General features: G+C 25.0%; 3 protein-coding genes across 6 annotated transcripts; 2 read left to right on the top strand and 1 right to left on the bottom strand.

Moving 5' to 3' along the window:
* Window positions 1-44: 44 nt before the first annotated feature.
* Window positions 45-1,434, top strand: LOC128962990 (lysoplasmalogenase-like protein TMEM86A). The gene is made up of 4 exons (XM_054309446.1): window positions 45-366; window positions 433-708; window positions 778-892; window positions 968-1,434. The coding sequence occupies exons 1-4, from the start codon at window positions 298-300 to the stop codon at window positions 1,300-1,302; spliced, it is 795 nt and encodes a 264-aa protein (XP_054165421.1). The 5' UTR covers window positions 45-297; the 3' UTR covers window positions 1,303-1,434.
* A 140-nt stretch (window positions 1,435-1,574) lies between these two features.
* Window positions 1,575-2,548, bottom strand: LOC128962991 (transcription initiation factor TFIID subunit 11-like). Its single transcript, XM_054309447.1, has 4 exons — window positions 2,179-2,548; window positions 2,000-2,087; window positions 1,833-1,929; window positions 1,575-1,767 (listed from the first exon to the last, which is right to left on the bottom strand). The coding sequence occupies exons 1-4, from the start codon at window positions 2,496-2,498 to the stop codon at window positions 1,628-1,630; spliced, it is 645 nt and encodes a 214-aa protein (XP_054165422.1). The 5' UTR covers window positions 2,499-2,548; the 3' UTR covers window positions 1,575-1,627.
* Window positions 2,549-3,048: 500 nt separating this feature from the next.
* On the top strand, window positions 3,049-13,069 carry LOC128962610 (serine/threonine-protein kinase tricornered-like). Of its 4 annotated transcripts, none has more exons than XM_054308994.1 (13): window positions 3,049-3,158; window positions 3,301-3,413; window positions 10,349-10,501; window positions 11,017-11,068; window positions 11,132-11,255; window positions 11,320-11,513; window positions 11,594-11,761; window positions 11,824-12,059; window positions 12,128-12,374; window positions 12,444-12,466; window positions 12,594-12,682; window positions 12,750-12,866; window positions 13,036-13,069. In XM_054308994.1, the coding sequence occupies exons 3-13, from the start codon at window positions 10,362-10,364 to the stop codon at window positions 13,050-13,052; spliced, it is 1,407 nt and encodes a 468-aa protein (XP_054164969.1). In that variant the 5' UTR covers window positions 3,049-3,158; window positions 3,301-3,413; window positions 10,349-10,361; the 3' UTR covers window positions 13,053-13,069. The 4 variants fall into 4 exon arrangements, with proteins under 4 accessions (XP_054164969.1, XP_054164968.1, XP_054164967.1 ...); XM_054308993.1 differs by having other exon boundaries at window positions 10,344-10,501; XM_054308992.1 differs by lacking the exons at window positions 3,049-3,158; window positions 3,301-3,413 and adding an exon at window positions 5,652-5,698 and having other exon boundaries at window positions 10,344-10,501.
* Window positions 13,070-13,225: the final 156 nt, after the last annotated feature.

Genomic DNA, 13,225 nt, shown 5'->3' with positions numbered 1-13,225 from the left:
ACTGCACCCAACAGAGGGCACACTTCAACATATCAATGATTGGATGGAAATGTTTGTCAAAGTGGACACAAAACAGATATGATATTTAAGACAATATTAATACTAAAACTTTAGATAAAAATACCAGTCATTGAATCCAATCATTTGTCAATCAATCAGTCAATCAATCAATTGTTGGTCATTTGAATCACTTATTATAACATCTTTGATGACATATGAAGATAATGAACGAAAAGTCATATGATTTGAAAATAATTGAAATAATGTAATGACTGAACAAAAAGTGATACTTTAATAATGACAGACAAGAAAACAATACATATGAAAGAAGACTTTATCGATCACTGGACGAGTCCAACACTTGTGGTCAATATTGTCATTTGATTTGTTAATCATTTTATTGAATTTGTTTGTATCATAATTGATGTAAAGGTGCGATCAATTGGTCCCAAATTGGTGCCATTCTTCAAGACAGTTGCCATATATTTGGTTTTAGCCGATCGCGAGAGTCCTTCATGGCTGACGTGTCTATTGAAATGTCTACCTATTATATGGCTCTGTATTTTTGTGATACTTCATGGCATGAGTTTAGGTGAAGAACATGTTTACTCTCGAAGAATACTAATAGGTTTAGTACTGTCTTGTATTGGCGATGCGCTACTTGTTTGGCCACAATGTTTCATATGGGGAATGTTGAGCTTTGCACTGGTATTTAAGCAGTTAATTGTATATATATTTTAGTATATAATTATCTATTATTAATATATCGGTATTAAGGCTCACATCTCATATATAATTGCTTTTGGTTTCTATCCGTTTAATGTAAACTCTGGAGTTATTTTTGGTTTGATTGGAGCAATGGTTCACTATATAATGTATCCAAAACTTATTGGTAACGAAACAAATGTATTTGATATACTTTTATTGATAATTACTACAACTACTACTACTACTATTACTACTATAGGTACAGTATTTAGTATAGCGGTTCCCGTTTATAATGTTTTGTTGTTAACAATGGTTTGGAGAGCAGTGGCCAGAGTGGAGGGTTTTTTTCAAGACCTATGGACGTGGACTAAGTTGTGCTCATGTTTTGGCGGTATTTTGTTTGCCATTTCTGATACATTGCTTGGTCTGAGAGAGTTCGGGCTAATTACACATATGATGACTGGTGCTCAATGGCAACTATTGGTGATGTCCACCTACTATTCGGCTCAGTTCGGTATTGCGCTATCAGTTGTTGACAGGAGTGCAATGGCAGCACTCAGTGCTACCACTGATTCTCACTTAAGATTCACTTAAAAAATCATTATAAATGAAGTACAAACTGTGTTATAGTTTTGAAACTACCGGTAATTGAAAGTTCTTAAGGAAAGACATTCCAAAGTCATGTATTGTCTCACTATTTGGTCATTCCTTCATTCGGTATATTTGTGCCAATTATTTCAAAATGATTTAAATCTTATCAATTGTTATTTATTTCAACTACTATAGCATTAGTTTGTTTATTGATATTTTAATAAATAATAGTAAATAAGTAAAAATTACGAATTATTATCAGTAATAATAATATATACAATATTTATAAAAAATTGTAAATAATTTTTATGCAATGATTTTAAGATATTTACAAAAATGTCGGTGACTTATAAAGACTTGATCTCCTGTTTGGTATAATTCCTTTCTGTCTTAATCTGCGAACCGCTTCACGAATATGTTTTGGCTGAAGAGGACCAGTCTCTCCATTTTGTTCCATTACATCCAAACCTATTGACAATAACAATAAATTTTTGCCATTTACCGGTAATAATATCAATTATTATTAACAATACCTTCTTCGACAACTTCACCAACAAATACTTTAGCGATTCCGGAGACAGCAATAACTACATTCTGAGACACCGAACAATTTGTTATGGATTGCATCAACTATTTAATCAAATAAATAGATATTATCAATACATTTCTTATAACTGATCCCCAAATCTTAATAAATTACTCTTTTGATGGCTGCCTTTGGAAATGCCGATCGTCTGTACATTTCATATCGATTTAGCTGTTCTTCAGAAAAGTTTGATACAAGAACTCTGTGAAAAACAATCACTTTAATAGCCAATCAATGAAAACCAATCGATCATATGATATGTCACCAATTGGTCACAATTGGTCATCACTTACTGCATGCGTTCTCTTTCTTCTTCTTCCATCTTTTGTTTCAACGCTTCCATCTTTTCTTTATCTTCGATGTCTTTAATAGCATCTTTTGCATCTGTTTTTGGTTTGTTATTACCATCTTTATTGATACTTTGATTGCCAATACTGTTATCTAATTTGTCTTCACCACCGATGCTGTTATCGTCGTTGGATTCGTTATGAGTGTCACTTGTGTTGTCATCACTGGCATCATCCGTGTCCTCACGTTTTTTGGCCAATTTTGATACTTCTGGTAATTTGATGGTCAAAATGGGTGACTCATTGCTTCTGTTTTTGCTATCCATTGATAATAAACATTAATATCAATGAAGTAATTGTTTTGTATATAAAGTAAACAAAATTTTATTATTTGAGTCAAACATACAATCAATACAAATGAATGACTGCTTTATAAAAGTCATTCAAATAATTAATTACATATTTCAACACAATTTATAAAATAAAAATGTATTTAAAGTTAATTTTGAGATTAATTTTAAATTAATTTAGAAAAAATATTTACTAATTAATTGATACAATAAATAAATGAATTGAAATATAAAAAAACGATTAATAATTAAATGAATTGATATTATTAAGTGTAACGTTATAAGTGTTTGTGTATTTCATATACAGTTTTATTATATTAATATTATAGTCGTAATACAAATAATACAATAATAATAATAATAATAATATAATGAATAGTTGTTTGACTCAAAAATAGTTGTCTTTTTGTTGATGTGTTTGTTGTTTGTATTAAATTAATATTATTAATAATTAATATTTTTTATAAAAACATATCATTTATAAACCAAAAATCCTAATTAAATGCTTTATTTATTGATATTAACTAACAATTGATTTGTGTCGTCAAATAAGATATTGATTGATACAAACAATTGGATCTGATTTGTGGTGCAATCATATCAATGATTTATGTCATATAATTGACACAAAAAGTGGTAAATAATGAATAAATTTAAATAAATAATACATTTATTTTGATATCTTTAAAATCAAATCATTTAATAATATGTTAATAAAATGCATTATTTTTATTTGCAAACTATAACTAAATGAGTTGCCATTGAAATTGTTTTGCAGATGAAAGTGAGCCTCATTTGAATCTCAAGACATTAAGTGATTGTCTGATTGAATAAACCGTTTGATTTGCATTTTGATTAATTTGATTGCCATTTGTTGGGATTAATCGTTAGGTAAGAAATTGATTGAAATCTTGTTTTTTTGCATTAAATTTCAATAACAAATTGATGTCCAACTGAGCGATAATATAATAACAATACTTTAAAATACAAATAATAATAAACAATATCTTATAAGTTATAACTAATGATACAATCTTTTATTTGTTACACATTTTTATTAGGTTTAATATTTTTCAGATATTCATTGAATTATTGATAACAAAAAATAATATCAATTAGTTTGGTTTAAAGTCATTGCCATTTATAGCAATGAGACATCACTTAAATGTTAACCAATTGACTCAAAATAACTACAATAATAAAAATGCATTTCATTGTAAACGATATATCACTTGATTTGCTGAGACATATCTCAACATTTTTATAATTAATTTAATGCATATATAAATTATTAAACTGTTGATAGGGTTTAATTTATTGTATGAAATCTATAGATGTTTATTATGAATATCAATAATACTAATAAATTATTGTATTTCTTAATTTCCACTTAATTTCAATGTCAATGTTTTAACAAATATAATGTTTAATTAAGTATTACATATCATAACTATTAAAGATATTTGTTAGAAATATCAAATTTTAATCAACAATTAAATTTTTATGACTAATAATTAAATATCAATTGTTTGCCCTAAACGGTAATTTTATATTTTAGAGATATTAATATTTTTACATATATTTTTATTTGGAAAAATTGAATTACAAGTATAAAACTATATTAGTATATAATTTATATTAGAAATTTAATTAGCTAAATTAAAATTAAACAAAATCATATCAACGATAAGCACAATGCAAGTGTAGAAATAATAATATACAATACAATTCAAATATTGCAAACAACATATTTAACATTTTCTGACCTCTTTTTCAGCAAATATTTATAAAAAAATGTGTAATTTTTAAAAAAAAATAAAATAGATGTATTTAATTTAAGTGTATTTTATTAAATTTAAGGTATTTGTAATATACCTACGGTAATGGCATAATAACATAATCTGATTTATTATTTATATTTTTTTAATTTATTAATGTAAACATTTTGTGTTGTTTTCAAACTCAAAATCATATCACAATTTAATTGAAATGTTTATAAAAACTTAGAAAACATCTGTTGAATGATGTTATGACTGCTATGAACCACTTGTTTGAAACAATAAAAGTTATGATTATAATATTAACTCAATTATTATTAATTACTTATATGACTATTGAAACTGAAAGTTGGTATTAAACTTATGCCAAATTAATTGAATGGCCTTTTATTTAATGTTTTATCAAATTGTTTAGTCTGTAAATGACTCGTGTTATAAGTATATGGTTTATAATTTAACTTGAAATAGGTTTGTCAATACATTTGTTGAGATAAATGATGTTAAATATGCTATAAAATAATATACAGTATATTGAAAACAATGGTGTGTTAAATGCGGTGAAAGACACGCCCGAAGATGTATTAGTTGTGAACAAATGAGCAAATCTTATGTCAAATATGTTTGCATTGAAATCGACAAAACTATTGTCGACACTCTTATCTCTGCCACTCTTTTGCTCTCTCTCTCTCTCTCTCTCTCTCTCTCTGTGGTTGTCTCTCTCCTCCCCTTTTGTTGATCACTTCCCCTCTTCTAAACATTTAGTGTCACATTTATGTTGAATTAAATGAAATGACTTAATATATTAATGAATAAATTATTTTAAATCCGTTTGAATGCATAACACAATGATAAGTGATTATTGTTATCGTAATAAATATATAAAAGGGTTTGTGGTTTGATGTATAACTTAATTCCTAATCTATTGATAACAGTGTAGAGTTGCCAAGTGATCACTCATTGCAATCACTTGTACTGTATATCAATAGACACTATTTGTATATTAAGTTTTGTATTTCATTACAATCATAATTATTGCTAAACTGTTATGAGCTTTCAATCGACTTATTTGATATGAAACAACTAACCAATACTAACGAGTTATTATTCAATACACTATTGCACTGATTGTAAATAATAATATTAAAAATATGAATTTGTTATTAATATTCATTTATATAATTTATGAAGAGTTGTGTTAATTTACTTTAATGTTTGCATTTTATTAATTGATATAATTGTGATTATTAGTATATCACTTACAGTTGTTGTTTATATTTGAACATTAATTTTTTAATTGAATTCATTCATAATTTTTTTAATTAACTTTTAATAAGCAGTTATAAAATATATAAAAAGTTTGATAAAATGCGAATTTGGAAATCAAAATCATCTAATAATGTAAGCAATTTCATGGCAAACATATTTTTGATATTTTATATATGAATTAGATATTAAAAAATACGTATATTATATATGTATTTGATTTTCCAATATATGTTATACTGAACTCATATGTATGGCTGAGAATTAAATTACAAATAATTTAACGAAATTATATACAATATAATTGCATATATAAATTTAATATACATTATTAATGCTAGATTATACATTTTAGAGTTTGCATGTCTCAATTTTATGTACAATATATAAATACAGTATATAATTATCACATTAAAAATAGTTTAGATGACAAAAAATATTTATATATTTTACTGCATATAATTTACATTTAATACTTTTTATATTAATATGTATTTATACTGTAGTTGAATGTTATTGTGCTAATGTGCTTGTATGCTGTGATGTAATTGTATATATTTTTATTAAAATGCTAATATAAGTGTATTTGTGATATCAGATTGTTTTGTATGGCACCTATTAATAACTTAATTTAATATATAATATCAATACATAGATTTGCATAAAATAAATAAATTTTAATTACAAAATAATTAGCCATTTGAGTGAATTATTAACGGCAATCACGAGACCTGTCTAACAGGTTGTCTCTGTTATATAACTGGTATTGAATCCGGAGTTATTATTTCAATGTTTGTATATTGTCTTATAATTAGACAATACTATATTAGGTCACATTTCCGATGGACTAATCATTGTTTAGCAAACCATAATAACATAATATTAAATTTATACTTTAAAAGTCATTCAATTTAATGTAATATTGAATTTCATTTATGGATAAAGTAGGCATTAAGTTATTAGTTAATGGTATAGCTTAGCAAATAATTGTATTTTAATCGACAAACAACGGGTCATAAAACAACAAAACTTGATTTTTTGTTGAAAAATATTGACTTTTTCAAGCAATTGGTCGCACATTCACACCATTCATATGATTCACTCAAGTCTTCCTATTGTAGTCTTAATAAGTTTGGTAACAATATTAATATGTTATACTGTAATACAAAACTACATCCCTATGCCATTTGGTATGTGCTTCACAATAGCCGTGTATTTGTTAAGTAACCGTTTGATATTGACTTTAGGGCCAATTTTCACCTGTTTTAGTTGTTTTGCTATTAGTGCAGCTATGGGAGTACCATACAACTATAATATCAATTGTTTTGTTATTACTAAATTTATTTTGAAAACTTCATTTACACAAAAATGCAAATGTTTTGATAAAATGTGTTACTATAAATTAATTTAAGTTTTGTATAATATTTTTTATTAACATATTAAAAAAATTGTAACGAAACTATGAAACCATAAACTTTTGTTTATACAAATAGACAAATTGAATATACCGTAAATCTTGTTATAAAACTTTATGATATTTGTTTTTTATATTTGCATTTGTTTTAAGTGTCAAAACATTTTCATCGACTTTTATTAAATAATTGATTAAAAGTTTGCTTTTTTCAACAAATTGTATAATTTATTGCTTTTATTTTTTTATTAAAGTTGTTAAAGAAATTTGTATATATGTTTGATTTTTGGACTTTTAATGTAAATAAATTGAAATTACATTTCAATCATAATGTAAGTTAAATCAAATATTATTTTAATTTATAACCAATGTTTTGATTTTTACTTAAAATAATTATTTTTTTATACAGTATATACCGGTACTGCTTATAATTATGACTTGTATGTTCACTAGTGTTCAAAGTTTTATTTAAATTTTGAAATTGCAGTTTATGTTAAGTTTAAAAATACTGAAAGATTAATAAAAAGTATTTCTAACATTGGTATTGTTATTCAAATTAATAAACTTATTATATTTATTTTTTATATGTCGGCAAACGTTGATTAATTGTTTTATTAAAATAATAATTGAATCATTGTTTTTAACTTTAAGTTTAACTTATTATTTCAATTAATATTTGTGTCTAACAATAATAGCAAATAATTAATATGTAGCTAAATAATACACAATATCTAACTGTTAAATTCTAACATTATAAAAAATATACTGCTTCTCATATAAATTAATTGAAAATTATAGATGGCTTTAGATGGCAATATTTTAAACTTAAATTCATATTAAATGTTAATGACTTAACACTAATTTTAACAAAACTTATTTTATTAAATTTATCAATAAATATAGTGTTTAATATAAAGTTATATATATTGGTACAATTACATCATATTTTTTGGTATTTAAAGTACTGTAAATATAAATAATTAATTTAGCATGTAACAATTATTTTAAAATTTTATTGGACAATATAATATGTAATTATTTAATATTACTTGTAATTTCCGGTTATTAATAAGTTATTATTACAAATATTTATGGTATATGTGAATGTGTTAGTTGTTAATACGATAATGTTATGATAATATAGATAGTTATGAGATATGCCGTTAGAAAATTGAGTCCTTACTCCCATTCCCATAGGTATACAATGTATACAATGTATACTATACATCATTTTATTTATATAAAATACTTCATATAATTATATGATATTTATATTATATACAAATGTTATATTTTTTTATACCTCTTTCGTTGTGCTTATCAATGTATTTTTGTCGAAATAATTTTTTTAATAACTTAAAATTTATTTACAACTATGATATATCAACCTTTTAACGGACGGATAAATTATAACAAATAATATAAACAATACATCTATCGATCAAAATGGGCATCAATTATGTTACTAATTAAGAAAATAATATTTTTTAATTTATATATGAAATAATACCGTAATAACTCAATATATACATTTAAACAATCTTATAAGCATTCATATCATATTACCGTCTTCCCATAGTTAACTCATGTTTTTAAAATTAATACCGTCTACCCACAATAATGTCAATTTTTTTTAAAAAGCACCGTTTTCCCATATTAAAAATAGTTTTTTTAAAAAGTACCGTTTTCCCATATTAAAAATAGTTTTTTTTAAAAAGTACCGTTTTCCCATATTAAAAATAGTTTTTTTTGAAAAAGTACCGTTTTCCCATATTAAAAATAGTTTTTTTTGAAAAAGTACCGTTTTCCCATATTAAAAACAGTTTTTTTTAAAAAGTACCGTATTCCCTTATTCAATACATCCACACAAAAAACAACCATATATCTATAACAGTAATTTAGGATATACGGTATTACATTGGAAATAAGTAGTCATAATATAAAAATAAGATAGTATTTTATGTAAGAATATAATAGCAATAAAATATGGTATAAATCTATAAAAATTTATTAGTTAAGGGAATACGGTATTATAAATTAGTTTCATTAATATTAAAATATAATAAAATAAGGTAAAGATTGTGAAATTATATTAATTTAATTAAATAATATGAAAATCATTTAAATGTGAGGTAATACGGTAAAAATTGTGAAAATCATTTAAATGTGAGGTCATACGGTAAAAATTGTGAATATTATTTAAATGTGAGGTCATACGGTAAAAATTGTGAATATTATTTAAATGTGAGGTCATACGGTAAAAATTGTGAATATTATTTAAATGTGAGGTCATACGGTAAAAATTGTGAATATTATTTAAATGTGAGGTCATACGGTAAAAATTGTGAATATTATTTAAATGTGAGGTCATACGGTAAAAATTGTGAATATTATTTAAATGTGAGGTCATACGGTAAAAATTGTGAATATTATTTAAATGTGAGGTCATACGGTAAAAATTGTGAATATTATTTAAATGTGAGGTCATACGGTATAATTTAATAGTTTTATATAATTTTTAATTTTGGGTCATAATTTATGGACAAAAATTTTTAATTCAATGTTTTGTGGTCCGTCCGTTGAATGGGGATTAGAGAAAAGTAATTTAATAAATAAATTAAACTATTTTTTAATTTTTTAAAAAATTTGTTGTCTTTACTAATATTTTCTTAGATATTTAACCTGTATATAAAAAATAAACAATTGATTAATTAATTATTAATCTAATTATAATTAATTTTCAAACTTACCCTTTATTTCATCCACTATTGCGTTAACCAGACGTTGTCCTAATTGGGATCTAATTGTGAATTTGTGTCCAAATTTTTTACAAATTTTACATTACTTTATGAGAGGTCATATAAATAGCTATCAAATGACCCCTTAATGACAACAATTGATTAATAAATAACATAAATATTTAATTATTTACTTTATCCGTCCGTTAATTGGTTATCCACTATTAGGTGGATTTATAATATCTATAATGTTTAGATGAAAGCTTTTTCAATTATATGATAGAAATGAAGTTTTTAAATAAAAAGCTTTTAAATTAGATATAAGTTTGATATTAAGTATATATTATATAAATCGTAAAACACGAAATGCCATTAACTATACATTTTAACGATTACTTGTACTATTTTTAAAATATATATATATATATTGAATATGCTTTTATAAGTTATAATTTATAACATATTTGATTATTTTTAGTGATATACTTCCCTATTTTGTGTCGATTATATTATATTATTTATATTTCACTTTAATGACCTGTTATTTAATCAACAAACAAAAATATTTTTATCAATTGTTTGTATTATCAAATAATCTCATATCTTATGGCATCTCATATCTTAACTCTAGCATAGAGTAGTACCGAAAATGGCGACCACTACTGACACTACTGGCCAACAAGCGATCAGATTTAGTGGCCATACATTGGATAAGGCGACTAAAGCCAAGGTTCATCTCGAAAACTATTACTCCAATCTGATTACACAACACATCGAAAGGAGGAACAGGTATGTCGTGTGTTATGTTTACTACAATTTTAATTGTTTTTCAATTGAAATAATTATTACATTGTATTTTAATATTACATTTACATATTTAGTATATTTTTGAAGTTTTAATTGTTAAAAATGTTTCATAATTTATTCATTTGATTTTATAAATGATAATATTTTATGCCAAATGATATTGAATGATAATTTATGTAATAATAATTTTATAATATTTTCCTTATTAATTAAAATATATACAAAATAAACACATTATTATTATGTTAATTTATATAAAAATGATTTGATTTTTAATAATTACTAAATGAAATGTTTATAATTATATAGTTGTATTAGTTAGTTGAACTATACAGTACAGTATATTTATATTTTTTATTGAACTTATTTTTTAATTTTATTATTTATTTTGCTAAAAATGTATGTTTTTACAAAATAAGTATTTATATAAAATAGAAATGTTATGTTATTAATATATAAGTAAATTATTATTTTTAAAAATGTTTTATATATTTCAGACACGAAAGACTAGAAGAGTCGATGAGAGATGAAGGTCTGACTGAAGAACAAGTAAGCCATATGTTTGCTATAAATAGCAGTTGTTTTTTATAATAGATTTAATTGTTTTTTTAGAAACAAGAGAAACGAGTCCAACACGCAAACAAAGAAACTGAATTTCTTAGACTTAAAAGATCACGACTCGGTGTTGAAGACTTTGAACCTTTGAAAGTGATAGGAAGGGGAGCTTTTGGAGAAGGTATACAACCAGTCATCTTAATATAGCTTTTATTCATTGAATTGTTATTTAAACCAACAATTAGTACGATTGGTTCAGAAGAAAGACACGGGTCATGTATATGCTATGAAAATATTGAGAAAAGCAGATATGTTAGAGAAGGAACAGGTAGCACATGTTAGGGCTGAGCGAGATATTCTTGTTGAGGCTGACCATCAATGGGTTGTCAAAATGTATTACAGTTTTCAAGATATTATGAACTTATATCTCATTATGGAAGTAAGATAATTGTTTATTTAAAATATATCAATTGTTGGACATTGATCTGTAATTTAATGATATATTATATTGAACTACAGTTTCTCCCGGGAGGGGATATGATGACATTGTTGATGAAGAAGGACACCCTAACTGAGGAATGCACTCAGTTTTATATCGCTGAGACTGCTTTGGCCATCGACTCGATTCATAAATTAGGTTTCATTCATCGAGACATTAAACCCGATAATCTACTTCTTGACGCAAGAGTTAGTCATATGTTTGAATAATAAGATAATGATATACTAAATGAAGTTTTCAATGAATTTAGGGACACATAAAGTTGTCTGATTTTGGTCTCTGTACTGGTCTTAAAAAATCACATCGAACTGAGTTCTATAGAGACTTATCTCAAGCAAAACCCAGTGATTTTACTTCTAATCCAATGGACTCTAAACGTAGAGCTGAGAGCTGGAAGAGAAATAGGAGACAATTAGCTTATTCTACAGTTGGAACTCCTGACTATATTGCACCCGAAGTATTCATGCAAACTGGTTATGTCTCGAGGTTTGTTAGTTTATTGTTACGTCAATTAACTTACCGGTAATTATTAATATTTTTATTATCAAATAAAGTGCCGATTGGTGGTCACTTGGAGTTATTATGTATGAGATGCTTATTGGTTATCCCCCTTTTTGCTCGGAAACACCACAAGAGACATATAGAAAAGTTATGAGTTGGAGGGATACTCTCATCTTTCCACCCGAAGTGCCCATTAGTAATGAATCGCGAGATATGATTCAGAGGTTTTGTGCCGAAGCGGAGAAGCGCATCGGTGCCTGTGCTGGCATTGAGGAGATTAAAGAGCACTCATTTTTTAAGGTTTGCATTGAAAATATTAATTGTGAATTAAATTGTAATTTTTATTTATTTTTTATTTTATCAAAATAGGGCGTTGATTGGGAGCATATTCGGTAAATTTCTAGTTTTATAATTTCATAAATTGATAATATATATGAAAATTTATTTTTATATAAATACACCGAATGAATGTTCATTTATTACAATTTTTATTGACATTTATTTGTATTTTGGTTTCAGAGAAAGACCGGCAGCCATTCCTGTTGAAGTTAAGTCAATAGACGACACCTCCAATTTTGACGACTTTCCTGATGTCGATCTCAAAATACGTAAGTTATTAATATTAGTTAAACTAAAATTAATGTTTATAATATATATTTGATTTTATATTAACAGCTTCAGCGCCTACTAAAGAGCCCGAAACGGCTGGTCTTAAGGATTGGGTTTTTATAAATTATACATTTAAAAGATTTGAAGGCCTAACTCAAAGAGGAAACAAAACTCCCCGAAAAAGTTAATTACATTAATAAGTATACAACATATGAAAACAACAAATGTATTGAATTCGTTGTTAAACATTATTCTCAATCGATATCTTTATTTGTATAGAAACGCTTGGTTTCAGTTTATTTATTATATTATCTTTTCGTTTATGTTTAATATATATTGAAAACAACTTTAGTACAATTTATTAAGTAAATCATCGAAAATACATGAATTTCTAGTCATATAATGTATGTCTAAATTTACGTTTTTATATTAATTAAACATTCGATGAGTAAATAAATGTTATAAATTTTCATTAATAGATTTTTCACTAATTTTGTTGCACCAATTGATATATACTATAGTATTCTCATATTTATTATAAA

This window comes from Oppia nitens, unplaced genomic scaffold (genome assembly GCF_028296485.1).
Source record: "Oppia nitens isolate AA-2021 unplaced genomic scaffold, nextdenovo-longstitch-racon4-pilon3 scaffold6_pilon_pilon_pilon, whole genome shotgun sequence".
NCBI lineage: Eukaryota > Metazoa > Arthropoda > Arachnida > Sarcoptiformes > Oppiidae > Oppia > Oppia nitens.
The sequence above is the reverse complement of the archived record's forward strand: the minus strand, read 5'-3'. Positions and strand labels throughout refer to the sequence as shown.